Source organism: Gymnodraco acuticeps, unplaced genomic scaffold (assembly GCF_902827175.1).
Source record: "Gymnodraco acuticeps unplaced genomic scaffold, fGymAcu1.1, whole genome shotgun sequence".
NCBI lineage: Eukaryota > Metazoa > Chordata > Actinopteri > Perciformes > Bathydraconidae > Gymnodraco > Gymnodraco acuticeps.
Window position 1 is genome coordinate 3,700,808 of NW_022990590.1, and position 14,403 is coordinate 3,715,210.

The following is a 14,403-nucleotide window of genomic DNA, read 5'->3' on the forward strand; positions in this document are numbered from 1 at the left end:
CCACCAGTTGCAAAGGAGGCAAGGGGCCTGGCTTCCTAGCGGGCTCAGAATAAGTCTTGAACCTGTTCTCTGATAAACAGTAAATTATTTAAAACTCAGAGCTGCTATATTGCGATTGTCTAAACTACTATCGCTGTCAGTGGGAAAGAAGCAGTCGAGGCTGGCAGGTTGGAATAACAAAAGACGTGGACAGGCTTGCTTTAACTTCATACAAATCTTAAACACACAAACACTGCTTCTGGTCTTTTCTGCCTCCCCCTCCCTCCCTCCCTCCCTCCCTCTCTCCTCTGCCCTCCTCCTCTAGGCAGATTGCGTGACAGATCTGTCACGTCGGCACCTGGTCGAACACAAGTGTTAATGTCCCCACCTCAGCCGAGAATCACTAGACCACTGACACCATGCAGAAGTGTGTCTGTATGAATATACGAGTGTGTGTGCCTGAGATATTAAGACTAATTGTATCTATCCGCCTTATATCAAAGCATCTTGTAATGCCACGTTTTCTTTTAAGAAATGTACACTATGAAAGAAAATTGGCTAAAAACGTTGTATAAATGTGCATATTTCTGTAAGTGTTTTCGGTGTGTATGTGTGTGGTACGAATGCACTAGGCAGGGGGCCCATCCCCTGTCACTCAGAAACAACAAGCCAATCATTCCCGGATTCTAAAATAAGCTCTCCTCCCCCCTGCCGTCCTCTCTCCCCCCTCACATGTGCTCCTCTCGTCAGCCCCTCTCACCTTCAGAGTGACAGGAGACAACTGAGGGGGGGACAGAGGAGGTGAGGAGGAAACGGGTGACATCAGGAGAGTCAGCAACTTTTAGGATGAATACTTAAAAGGTGAAAATATCGGTTGAGTAAATCAGTGTAAAACAGCAAAAATAAATCAAAATATTGGATATAAATCCACAGAATCATTCCTGTTGGGGGTCCTTTCAGAAGAGCGTTATGTTTTACCGCACAAGAAGGCGTTTGTATTCAGATATTGGTATTTGTAGGCTAACACACTCTCTCCATGTTGTCTTGGATGCTTGTTCAGGTCTTAAACAATAGGTTAAAATGACAACTTTAGTCACAGCAAACAGCTTTCAGAAATATCTTGGCGTAAGCTTTTAGCAGAGTAGTACTACTTTGAAGGAATGGGGGTGGGTGGTTGTTGGGGGGGAGGTCAAGCCCTCGCTGTCAGCTCAACCACCTGTTCCTCAGACACAAATGTACGCACTCACATATGTCCACACCATCACACTAACATCCACATTCACCACACGCCCTGCCTCGTGTGACCAGTCAATTCAGCTGAGCTGTAGGTATTAGTTTGCATGGCCATAGTGAAGGCGATGGGTTGCTGTTAATTGTTTGTGTGTGTGTGTGGCCTAGCATTACTATACTTGTGGGGACCTAAATCTGTTTACACAGTCACGTGTGGGGACTCGCCTCCCTTATGGGGAGATATTGGAGGTCCCCATAAGGGGAATCATTAATTTTAGGATGAAGACTTGGTTAGGTTTAGGGTTAGGGTAAGGGTTAGGGTTAGGCATGTGTTGGTTATGGTTAAGGTTAGGATAAGTCTCCAGGAAATGCATGTAAGTCAATGTAATGTCCCCTGAAGTGATGTATACATGGTGTGTGTGTGTGTGTGTGTGTGTGTGTGTGTGTTATTCTTTCCCCCTCTGTCCTTTGGTATTTTTCTTTTCTCTGGAATCCAAATCCTCTGGAACGACCCCAGTCACTGTCAGCTTCATCACACACATTCACAATACCACAAGCCCCTCCATGAGTGAGAACAAGTAAGCATACGTTCCTCCATTCTTTTCACCAGGGAAATTATATTGTAAGCTCTGTAATGGCTTCAATTTTTGTTTAAATGTGGAAAGAAAACGCTCGCACACACTTCTGTTTAGAAGTATCTTAATAAACAATATGCAATCAGTTAAATTAGTAAGATATTGATTACATATAAACATTGTGACATGAATAGATATATTTTATTCGGCTCAAAAAGGTCACAGAACATGTTAATGTTCTCGGCCAAAGGGCGTGCTGATATATCGTGTTTTTTCAAAGAAAAGCTCTTCAGTCAAGTTCAGTGTTGGCTGTTGCGTACCTGACCCAGTCTAAAGAGCAGAAGCAGGTGCATTGGGTTTTTTTTAAGTGAGAAGGGTCACACAGCCCTTTATATACACATCTCTTCTCCTTTCTCTCGCTATGTACAGAGTCATCATATGCAGTTACGACCGTGTCACATTATCCTCCCATGCTTCAACCTTGTCAGTCCATAACTGTCATTGGGATATCTCCAACAGTTCTCAAGGCCATGATGTCATTACGTTAATGTCTCCTGGTGTTACGTGTAATTCAATTGTTAAAGTCTGAGTGGTGAAAAGGCCCCGCCCGTAGTGTTACATGGACTACATGATTGTCACTCCAAATACTTGATGAGAACACCACCAGGCATGCTATGACTTAAGAACTGTTGGAACTTAATTGAGTCAATGTAACCCATAGAAACAAGTTAAAAGTAGTGTTCAGTAACTCCATCAAAGGTAGGCAAGTTCAGTGAGGCAATGTATTATTGTGTGAGTATAATAGTTTCTGCTTCAGGGCATCCTGCCAGGTGTGAAGTGCTTGCTTTGAGTGCCAGGGCCAGCCCAGTTTCTGCCCAATCCATATTCAGCTCCAGTTCAGTCACTGGCCTACATTGTTTGGACTCCTTATCCAAAGCCGCATTAAGTTTTTTCCTTGACTACCGCAGCTGCACACGCATGTCCAAGAGAACTTACTTGAAAGATACAAACTCGGTAATAATATATTCCCTTCAGTTTAAGGAGTTTTAACGAGCTCTGTAAACTCACATAGGCAATGGCTCGGTCTGCCACTCATCTTTTGTCCACAATTCAGCCTGATGCTTTTTCAGCACACAGATGATTTATTCGTAGAACGTTCCCGAACCAAAAACAACTTCCACCACTTCCAGGGAGTCATGTTGTATTTTCATGACAACCCCAGATGTCCTGAGTCAAATTCAGCTCATGTGGGCAGTGACCTGTGAGGCCCCTCCTCCCGGCTGGCTACCTGCCAATCCTAAAGTCCGGGAGTCAAACAAGAAGCCCTGTTGTCCTGCACTATGCACACCCATACTGTCCGTTAGAGTCCCACTGGGTGACGAGCCAAGGAAGGGACTCTGATGATTGGCAGCGGAAGCCATTTTGTCAGGGCTGGCTGCGAGGCGTGGTGATGGAGGGAATGTGTAACCGTACAGGCTGTAAGGCGGCGAGTGGAGGCGAAGCCCAGCGTAACCCTGCGGTGCGGGGTTGGATAGATAGCCAAGTTGAGAAGCATGGTGAGGCAGAGAACAAAATCCTTCGCCTTCATACGCAGATGGTCCTCTGGGAGCATGGAAGGCCTCCGAGGGGTTGCTATAACGGTGGAGAGGGTGGATGGGGCGGTTGCAGGCGTAGTCAGGCGGGCTGAGAGGGCAAACCTGGAAGGGTGAGGAGCAGGGGGACGTGGAGAGCAGGTGAGAAGATGGTCCGATACCACCATGAAGTCCTGGGATAACTAGAGAAATAGGGAGAGAAACATTTATTAATTCAATTCTAAATTAAGTTAAAAGGTAGTGTTGTTGGTTCAAATTCAACAATGGATGTACCAATCCAATGAACCGGAATGGTTAAATCCCTGATTTGAAGTACCTTACTTTGAATAACTCCTTTGAGTTTTAGAAAAAAAAGCTTACCGCTTTAAAATATTGCACAGACCTTAAATTGGTACTTGACGATATCTTGAGTTGAGGTACTTTAATCACTATCACAAATATTGGATTGTGATATTCCAGAAAATGACCAATGATTCTGTCTACATTACATGTTTGCAAGGCGAAAAATGTGTTTTTCTGCCAGAAGCAATTGTGGAACACTTTTTTGGTTTGGGTGGGACACAAACACTGTGCCGTTGAGGCTGGATTACTTATTCCAAGTATCCAGAAACCTCATTTAGTTAACTGTACCTTGCTTGGTAATGCCAGGGATGTCCTCAAATGTGAGCGTTCGCAGAGACGGACGCCAGAATGCATACGACTCAACCAGCGCCTCCAGCCCCATCCTTTAGAACACACATACAAGCACACGTTAACACACACACACACACCACTGATAAATCATCAGGAAATACTAGTCTGCCTCACATTACGCCAACCACCTGGCGGCCATCTTAGTCGCCTGTGGGGCCTCTCATGCCATCTCCATGGAGACCTAAGGTAATAAGGGGCATAAACGCCACGTTGCGATTGGCTGCTGCCAGCCGGGTGCTCGGAGGTAATTGCTTTCACACGGCTTTTACGGGTGAATCAGGACGAAGGAGCAGGAAGCCGCAGCAAGGATTTATGAGGTGGGACTCCCCTTCCCCCCCAAATCTGCGACTCCCTCCTCTTCTAGGTGGGGCAGACGGTGGCTGTGGCGGGGTAATGCGAGTGCTCTGTTACCCCTCGTTAGCGTGAGGATAAAAGTCCTCCCCCCCCGCGGGGTTGTAGCCACGGTGATAATTTAGACAAGCTGCCCTGGGCGGTTGTGTGTGCTCCGAAGCAGCCTATCAGAGCAGAAGTTTATTTAGCAAACTGCTTAACTCTTCCTGTAATATTTAAAGGGAGGGTTTTCTATCGGCCTTTCTGAGTTTAACTTTTATAGGGTCAGCTGTCAGGGTTATCCAGTTTGCTGTTCTCTACCTTCTTCCCTCTCAAAGTTTCTGTCTCACCGGTCCTTCTCCTCCTCACTCTGCAGCTCTCCCCCTTTCTCTCCCCTCCTCTCTAATGATTTCTGTGAGGCCTCCAGGGAGTGGCTGTTTGGAGACTGTTGGAGTTTTACTGCTGTGTTGTTTTAATGCCGTGTTTATATATGTTTAGAAATGTGTTTATACAGATTTTCTTCAGGACACTCTTGATTTTATTATTTTGCTGTTGATGTTTATGTTCTCGAGGCCAACTGGAATCTGACGCTCCATTTATGTTTGCAGCCGAGGTTAGATTTTTCCCTCTCAAAGTATGTGCAGTTGTGAGGATTAATTTGCTTTTAAAGTCAGCACATTTAAAAAGAAATGCATTACTGTTACCATGTGTCACGTCTGTTAATTATAGTCTGTTTTTTCTGCCATTTAGAACGGATTAAATGGAAGTTGTTGCACATTGTCCATGAGGAAAAAAATAAAATAAATACAAAGCTTTGCTCCCCGTAAAATCAGAATGAAATGTCCGTGACAAAAACCACAACCAGGCCAGAATATAATGCAGTCGTGCCCCCCACACTACCCCTAATGCACTAGATAATGTGAAAATCTCTGTGGTGGAATTTAACTCACCGATTTCTGCCAGAGTCTCTGAAGCCTTTAGCAAATGGGTTTCTGTCAATTTTCAGCCTTGTAATCTGAAAAGCAAAGTAAGACTGACATTATAACAAAGTCCATGACAAACAGAGCAATTCTATATTTATTAAACCCACTGTGTGTGTGTGTGTGTGTGTGTGTGTGTGTGTGTGTGTGTGTGTGTGTGTGTGTGTGTGTGTGTGTGTGTGTGTGTGTGTGTGTGTGTGTGTGTGTGTGTGTGTGGTAGGTAATGTATGTGGGTCGTGTTTAAGGCCCAGCTCTGTGACCCATCTCTAAAAGGACTTTTATCACCGTGTTCTACCTTCAGCCATCATGCAATGTGGGCTACACAACTACAAACATATATAGCTGTCAGTGTGCACTTGTAAGCTGGAAACATAGGCTTCTTGGTCATGTTGGCTTTTGCAGGTTTGGTTTTTAGAGGAATGTGTCTTGTGTGGAGGTCAGCTGTGCTACCTGTTGATTCTGATATGCCGTGACGGTGGTGAAGACAGTCTCGGGGAAGGCGAAGGTGCGGGTGCCTTCCCCAGCAGGGATGGCTTTCACTGGGGATAGCTCCTCTCCACACTCCTTACGGATGACATGGACCCGCGGCTGGTACTTGTGCATTGAGTGCAGAATGATCTGAATGGGAAGGGGGAAATAATGTCACAGGATTAAATTAACAGGAATTTCAAATTACTGCTATAAAACAAGTTTTTTGACTAACAAACCACATGCATTGCATTTAAGATTGATTCAAACGTTTTTTTGTCACATGCACACAACAGTATAGTTGTTGGCAATGAAAATATTAAGTCCCAGGCTCCTCCAACAGTACATTTACAATATACTTAAGACATGAAATGAAAAAGACATAAAAAAGCGATAGAAAAATGCTTGAACAATTCAAAACTCAGTAATGGAATAAAATACTGTACATTATGCACCTGCACACACAAAGAAACATCCACAATGTGCCATATAAGAGACACTCAACCTTAAAAGGGAAATTGTATTTTTTTTAAAAGGTTAGAATTAGGATATTATTAAAAAAAATATTTGTTTTATTATTACAAAATGCAGAATACAATTTCAGTAGCATGATTTTAAATGTTGTCATTTTTATGACATATTTAAGGGTTTGAAAGATACCTGAAAATGGTATCACAACAACAACACATATTGCTATTTAAATATCAAAATATGAGATCAAATAGAATTAAGAGGCCACTTGAATACACATTATTGTCAAAGAAATGTAGTAAAAAAGTTTCACATACAGTTGCACTTACATGTCCCTGGTCGTCCAGCTCGTTGTTGGTCAGCTTGAGTTTGTCGAAGCTGACCACCTGACGCATCCACGTCTCTCCTGAGGCCGGGGAGTCAGGGTGGATGTACACTCTGGGCGGCACAGGAGAGTCCGCATTCCCCGCTACCATCCACTTAGAGCTGTGGTACACGTACCTTCACAAAACAAACACACAGGCCGGTAAATGAACACGCTGTCCTCACTTCAGGGGTGAAAGTGGTTTGAATTTCTTGCAGGTACTATAATGCTACCCCGACCTTCATTGGTTCATATTGTTCTCCTCCCGCCCCCAGCTTCATGCATCCCTGAACACAAACTTCACATTTGTAATGCCTTTATGGGGTAGAAATTAGAAACACTTGACAATATGTGACCCGCTCTACCGAAATCAGTCGGAAGTCGCAACGGCTCATTTCAAAATAAACGTGGATTTACGTAAAAAAACTATTTTTTCGGGGTTAGGGTGTTTTGTTTGATTTTAAATAAACAAAGTCTTGGCTTTCAGAATATGAAACATATATTTCCAAAATCACACGATAAATACATTTTTGAAGCTTGTAAAGGGAAGATGACAGGCACCTCTCCCTAGCAATCTGCTCTTCCGCAGCGCCGCCCCCCTCCCTCCCTCCGGCTGAAATTATGAAAGAGTATAGTAATCATAGATAACACGGAAGGGTCCGTTACAGTTTGTTTTCATCTGATTTCAATTAAACAAAGTCTTGGCTTTCAGAATATTAAACTTGTTTCGGCAAATTCAGGTGATAAATACAACTTTGAAGCTTGTAACGGCATAATTACAAGCGGAGAACGGAGTAATTTAACGTCACTGCAGGCATAACAACAGCCGGTGTTTCTCGTGAGTGTTTTCCCCGGGAAACAAACACAATACGCACAAACGCAAAAATACACAAACACACACACACACACACACACACACACACACACACACACACACACACACACTCGCGAGCTTCCCCCAGACCAGTAATCCAAACCAAAATATCTTCCCTTCGTAGTATAAATTCCACGGGTGGAGCTCTCAATTATTCCTGGTCCTCCGCCTGGAAATCTCTTACCGGTACTAAGGACCGGGTAGGACCGGCACACTTTCAACACTGCTTCTATCACCCTTCAATGCAGCCCGTTTCACATGCGCAACGAAAAACAATCAGCAAAAAGGACAGTGATATGGAGATCTGAGTTTTCAGTATGAAGGTGGACATAACTCCGTGAAAGTTATTTATCATTCGACTCGCCTGCATTTTTCATATGTGTGCGATATCCTGAAAAAGGCATAAACATTCTTATATAAAACACAACGGATCAAACACATGTTTCTTGTGTGCAGCATTTATATAAAAATCGCCTGCCAAGTCAAATCTCCACTGTGAATTTAAAGCAGGCAGCTGCGTTATACTATTTTGGGTATCTGCAATTAAAAGGGCCTTGGATCGGTGTAAATCTCGTAGGCTGTGAGACTCATAGCCTTCAGCTACAAACCGAACTAATTATTTCCTCATCTGGCTGAAGGTGTTCATCACCTGCTGTTAAGCGTTTGAAATAAAAAGCTGCACACTCTCCTCTCCTCGTTGTTGCCTGCAGCTCTGTGCGTGCATATGAGCACCACATTTCTGTAATCCAGTGTAGCCTGCCCTGCAGACTGACCGAATAACATGTCCCGTGTCATTCATCACTCCACTGAGCCGTGTTCGCATATAAACGGACTTTGGACGTTTTAAATGATAGACCCACAGTGTATAGCATGCAAAGCCGTTGCAATAACACGCTGTTCTCTTCTGCATTATAACGGCATTTGTTGGTTTGACCTTCCAGGGTGGAGAGGTGAAGCATCCAAAAGGCTTTTTCCAAAAGGGACGACAAAACCGCCGTGACAACAGTGCGGTGCCAAGTGCCATTTGTGGAGACAGGACTGCACAATTGAAAGATGTGGGTGTTTTCTTAGCCTGGAACAGTGTATGGAGTCTAAATTAAAGCCTATAGCTAACAAAAAATACTGTTAAGGTGTGGCCACATCTGTAGGCTACCCCTATTATTTTATGTTAGCCTACTTCATATTATCACTTCGATATCCCTATCACTCGTCTTTATTTTATTTTTGAAATAAATGAAATGTCATATAATAGTTATAAAAGGATTACTCTATTTCATTGACGTTTTATCATTGGCTTGCATTAGCGAGTGTTTATGTGTGTGCGCGCTTGATTTACTTGTCTTACCTATATCGCTTGTTGTCCACGGGGATTATATCCATGGCAATGTAATACTGCTGGTGAGGGTCCAAACCCGTAATCTTCACACGCATAGCGGGGAACATCCGCCTGACAGGAAAACCAAATAAATCATCTGCATTGGAGATTTCAGATCAGCGACAGGATACATGGATTTACAACACACGGGCATTATTGCCACATAATTAAAGTCTAATAATGCACACAAAAAATAGTTGAAAAACAATACTAGGCCTGGAATAGAAAAGGCTGTTTATTTTTTATTTGTGTTAGGGCTGTTCGATCTTTGAGTGGATTATCAATCCTGCCGGAACAGCTCTTTTAAGAATATCCTTCCTTGTATAAATAGCTGCTTTCCAATTATTAAGACTCCTATGTCATTATTTTATCTTTTACATTTTTTATATTTTTCGGCAAGTTTATTATTATTAGGCTATTATGACTTATTTCCCCAATAAATAGGCATGTACTATAGCCATATCGTTTCTTCAGAAATCACTGAGCGTAATGTTTCTCTTTCCGACTTTATCCAGAACATTATCTCATGATCCCTCTTACCGTCCAGCCTTGGTAATGATCATTTCCGTGCCTATCTCGTGGAAGCGTTTCCACAGGTCTGCTCCCTGCAGGTCCACGCGTGTCTCCTCTCCGCTGCCGGTCAACGGCCCCGTGCACAGAGCTGCAGGCTGCGGGCTCTCCAGCAGCGCGTCCTCGCTCTCTGCTGCAGGAAGAAGGAGAGAGTAGCACGTTTTAACGGTAACATTCCCATCCAGGCCAGGCTTTATTCTCTGACAAGGATATTTTGTTCTGCGAGTCATAAGACTGGACCCTGAATACAATACTAGAAGCACAAAAACAGCATGAAGAACTCCATTAGATATATTAATCAATACTTTAAACCGTAGCACGCTATGCATTTAAAATAAAGCGCGAGTATTAGGCTAATTAGTATTAAGTCCATTATTATATTACATCATTTCAATTGTCCCATTACATTTTTGTAGTAAGGATGAAAAAAAAGTTCATCAGCCTACGAAACGTCCCACATTTGACTACACTACACGTTATTTTATGAAGATAAACATGCTTATTAGTTGCCTAATGATTATGTCCATATAACTCACTCACCGAAAGCTCGTAAGGAAGACTGTTATCTATATCTGTCTTCAAACTAAATACACCATACTGCTAAATACATAGTTTATTATTGTAGGCATATTTACTACATTCACAACTGAACTCCAATGTAAGTCTCAGTAAGAACTGTATTGTTTGTTTATGATTGAGTAGGCTACTTGAGTTTAAATCTGTTTGAATATTGAGGACATGTTTAGAGGAGTAGTGTTTATGTGTTTCACTGCTGTAGTTATTTGTAGGCTACTATTCCACACAGGCCTCGCAGTTGGTGGACATTTATGGACATCATGCATGTGCCTACCAAGCCAAACTAACACAAACACAAAACTCCAGCCAAGTGCATTTTACATTTTGCAGAGGATTTAAATCCTAATGTGTCAGGGCCAGTCGGTTTATGCTTTGTGCAGAGCTCTTAGCATCCTTTCCCTGCCTTTATACGCTGCTAATTGGCGTGTTTATGATTGCAACACAACTCATAAAGCGTCTCACATTAGTCACACTCACACCACTCATATTTACTGGACCGGGGCCACTGTATGATATCACATGTCCACTGTGGAGCTCTGACCAAGGCCGATCAGTGTTTTGATTCATAATCTCCATATGTTTCGTTATAGGCTAATGAAATGTTGCTTTGCAATAGGCATAAGACAGCAGTTGTGAGCCTGGAGAAACAACAGCTTGTACTCAAGTGTAAGTTTGAGTGTTTTCTTAATAATATAAAAAATAGGGGGTAGGCTATCAAATGCGCATGACTTTAAAAAGGCTGCATAGCAGTAAAGGGCCTTAAACACAATTATAATCTGCAATTGAAGAAATGCAACATAGTCATTATTTTTAGATGTGTACCGTGTATAGGACTTGGTCCACTTTATGGCAATGTTGCCAATTCAAGGTCCTATCCATAATTGTTATGAATTATTTCTCTCATGATCTTCTATTTTTTAAGATTACCGGGTTTCTTTGTTGGTATTTACTTACGGGATCCGTCACATGCACATTCCGCCTCGCTGCCCCGGTCGCTGGTGCACGCTCTGTCGGCTCGCTGCCCCGGGCTCCCGGTTATATCAGAGACATCGGTTCCGTCCTCGTAGCCGGGGGACACGGAATCCTCTCCGGTCGTCCTGCGTCTCTTTTCTGCTCCGATCAGCGACTCTACGGAGAAGGCGTGCGCCTTGACGCTGAGCGCGCACGGGGAGCGCCGCTTCTCTGCCATTTCTCTCCGTCTCGAGACAGAGGAACGAAAGGAGGAATCAGGCGTCACGAGCTTGCAGGGAGCAAGAAAAGTTCAGCACACACAGTCGCTTAAAAATGCAATCCACGATGACAGTCCGGTGCTTTCCGTGTTGTCTGTCCTCGAGCCAGACAGCAGAGGAAACAGAGGGGGCCTGCACGAGCTGTAATAATGTCTCGGTTATCCGTGAGAGCCGTGCGGACTTTTGGAGAGTGTCAACAACCGGAGCTTAGAGGAGAGCCGGAGAAAGCGACCTGTCAATCACAAGGCAGAGCAACCAATCACTAGTCATCACAGCCCCCCGGAACTTTTTCCTGGTCCCGCCCGCTGTGGGGGCCGCTCGTGCCGCCTTATGTGGTAAAAGTAGAGCTGGTGAATGAATCATGTCTTCAGGCAGGGAGCGAGAGGAGCTTCTCTCTGGGGCATTGCGCGCATTTTCACACACCGGCCCGAGATGCTTTGCACGGTGGACATGACTTGTGGCCCACATCCTAGAAATAATCATGTATTTCTATAGATGCATTTGAAATGTCTTAGATTATCATTAAAACCACCAGAGGCTAAACTAATTTGATTAAGCTACTATTAAATTATGGTCAATGGGCCATATAGACAAAAAGACTACCAATCCAAATTGTGTATTTTTTTTTCTTCTTTGATGCATTTTCAAAAAACGAAAAACATATTGTTATTTTTTTAATTCGTCTATGATATGTTCAGTTTACCATCCAAAATGTCATGTCATTGAGCACACACTCATCACATAACAAAAGCTCTCCTTTAAGAAATTACCAACAAGCTTTATATTAAAATACACGAAAATATAACAAGCTTGGTATGGGCTGAGTGGATTGTGAAATATTTGAAGGCTATAATTACATCCATGACTTTAATGTGCAGACTAATTCCAGAGTTTGTTTCACATGTTCAACTGAAAAAAATATAATCGCCTGAGAAGCTGTGATTCTGTGGAATAAAACTGTAGCCACAATAGCCATTGTTAATCACAAACACGTAAAGGCCGTGTTGAATGAACGACAATTATTTTTCATTATAGGCTTACACTGCTTGCTGTTAATCATATTGGTTTGAAAATATATGTAAAATATTTCAACGTATTTCAATTATAGGCCAAAGTCACAATATGTTCAGAAGGGATAGAAGACACAACCAGCTGAAGTGATTTGAGAGATTAGTTGGATTCTCTTCCTGCACGTTTGGAAATAATCATCAACTTTCATGGTCGCGTACACGAGTGTGTGGTCACGCGGGGAATGCGTTTTTGTGCGGGTGAGTGAAGAGGCTATAACATATGGAGGGGGTGAACCTGGCTATAAATAAACAGGGCATTGAGGCCGTGCGTGCCTTTGTACGCGCATGCGGGTTCAAATGGATTTCTTGATGACCCTGTTAAAAACCACATATTCTAATTTACACACTACACCGCCCACAAATCACAGTTTATTATGCAACATTTCGCATTTCAACGTATAGCAGTCAGTGCTGTATTCAACATAGGCTACTCGTTTATTTCTTAGCATTACTATTTTAGCCACTTGCCAAGGTCTTGACAGAATAATTTCATTTGATTACGTTAAATGCCATTAGTGGCATCCGTATTTAATTATGTTTTCCCTATTTCTTCAATGTTTCCTTCGCTAAAATCACTGAAAAGCTCGAGGCCTCTCGTGGCTCGTTGGTAAAATAAACACGTCGCCATAGTTTATTGGCATACATTCGGAGTAAATGATTGGACGTCAAGGGCAAGCTCCGTGCTCATATCCGTGTGGTTATCAGATCAAAAGCCTTGCGTTTCACTTCCCGTGAGCATTCAAGAATGCTATATTTCTTAATGACTCCGTGAGAATTAAATCGGTTATCCTCCGTTTGAAAATGCTTATAGTTTCGATTGAACAAAGCCGCATGACTTATCTGCCATAAATACCCCTAAACGTTTAGATTGAACATGTTTGCTCTTTAACGTACGATCAAAAATAATCAAAAGTATCTATTTTACAACGTTTATATTTTCGTAGTTACATTATGTCTATTAGCACATACAAACAAAAGAGTTATACCCTACTTCAATAATATTTATGAAGATAGCTTATTTCTTTCAATGTAATGAAAAATGTCAAAAGTTGACGTGTAAGCCAGACTTTTTACTGGCCTTTCATTCAATATTACGGTTTTAAAACGGGCAATGAATGTATTGATCATCGTTCACAGAATAATTAGAAACATTTGTCATATAAAAATACAATTTCATTATTTTTTTTCTAAAAGGGAAAAATAATGGAATTATAAATAAAGTCTTATTTGATAAATGTTGCCATATTAGAAAGTATAATACAAAACAAATATACTAGGCCTTAAAACCAACAAAGATCATTACAATTTCACAATGTAGCTTTTTATTGACATTTAAGGAGATCCAACAGTAATTGTAAATGTTATCAACATAAAGCTTTCGTGGCCCGTTTGGATAAATGGTTCGTTAAGGACTCTGTGTCTTATTAGGCCGACCATTCAATCTTCCATTTTTATAATATATACTGTTACTTTTAACCAGTCCTCACCAACAAACACATTTTTGTTGCAACAATGTTTAGTTATACACACACTTTTGTAATATTTTATAACATTGTTTGTTTCGTCTCTTTCCTTTTCTGTTCTTTTTTTTCGTTAGCAGGTGCACTGGTTCTTGCATAGTTTTGCAACGTGCCGTTGGTGTACGATCATTCATAGGCTCCTTTATTATAATTCCATTGATTTTTAAAAAGAGTGGGCTAAAGTGAGTCCGTCCAGGAATGGAGCGATACAAAAAACATGAAGCATTTTTTGATATCTTGGAGATGAGCTGATCTAAAATCAAAATAACTTAGGCCTATCCATAGCCAAGATGACTAGCAAACATATCGAGGCATTTGGATTTTGTATCCGGGCTTCTTAAAAGATACAAGATTATTTTCCTTATTTGCGGCCTTGGCGACGATTCGCCGTGTTTCTGTGTAAATAAATTGCCTCTAAAAGAAATAAATGGTGGGAAACCCTCTATGCCAGACCCTTTCTGTTGTATCCGAGCCATTCGGGTGCAATCATTTCTGATGAATGTTGCT

At 42.1% G+C, this 14,403-nt stretch overlaps 1 protein-coding gene across 2 annotated transcripts; it reads right to left on the reverse strand.

The window, feature by feature from the left end:
• Positions 1–1,966: 1,966 nt before the first annotated feature.
• On the reverse strand, positions 1,967–11,478 carry tbx18 (T-box transcription factor 18). 2 transcript variants are annotated; one of them, XM_034228667.1, is made up of 8 exons: positions 11,032–11,478; positions 9,472–9,634; positions 8,902–9,003; positions 6,648–6,819; positions 5,830–5,997; positions 5,350–5,414; positions 4,007–4,101; positions 1,967–3,558 (listed from the first exon to the last, which is right to left on the reverse strand). In XM_034228667.1, exons 1-8 carry the CDS (start codon positions 11,264–11,266, stop codon positions 3,023–3,025), a joined length of 1,536 nt encoding a protein of 511 aa, XP_034084558.1. In that variant the 5' UTR covers positions 11,267–11,478; the 3' UTR covers positions 1,967–3,022. The 2 variants fall into 2 exon arrangements, with proteins under 2 accessions (XP_034084558.1, XP_034084557.1); XM_034228666.1 differs by having other exon boundaries at positions 6,636–6,819.
• Between the last annotated feature and the right edge of the window lie 2,925 nt (positions 11,479–14,403).

Bases quoted from the DNA above. Each gene is read 5' to 3' on its own strand.
- tbx18 (XM_034228666.1), bottom strand. From the start codon at position 11,266: ATGGCAGAGAAGCGGCGCTCCCCGTGCGCGCTCAGCGTCAAGGCGCAC. The intron at 9,635-11,031 runs GTAAGTAAATAC...TTCTTCCTGCAG, and splicing joins ATGTGCATGTGACGGATCCC to CAGAGAGCGAGGACGCGCTG. The intron at 6,820-8,901 runs GTAAGACAAGTA...TGTTTTGTGAAG, and splicing joins GTGGACAACAAGCGATATAG to GTACGTGTACCACAGCTCTA.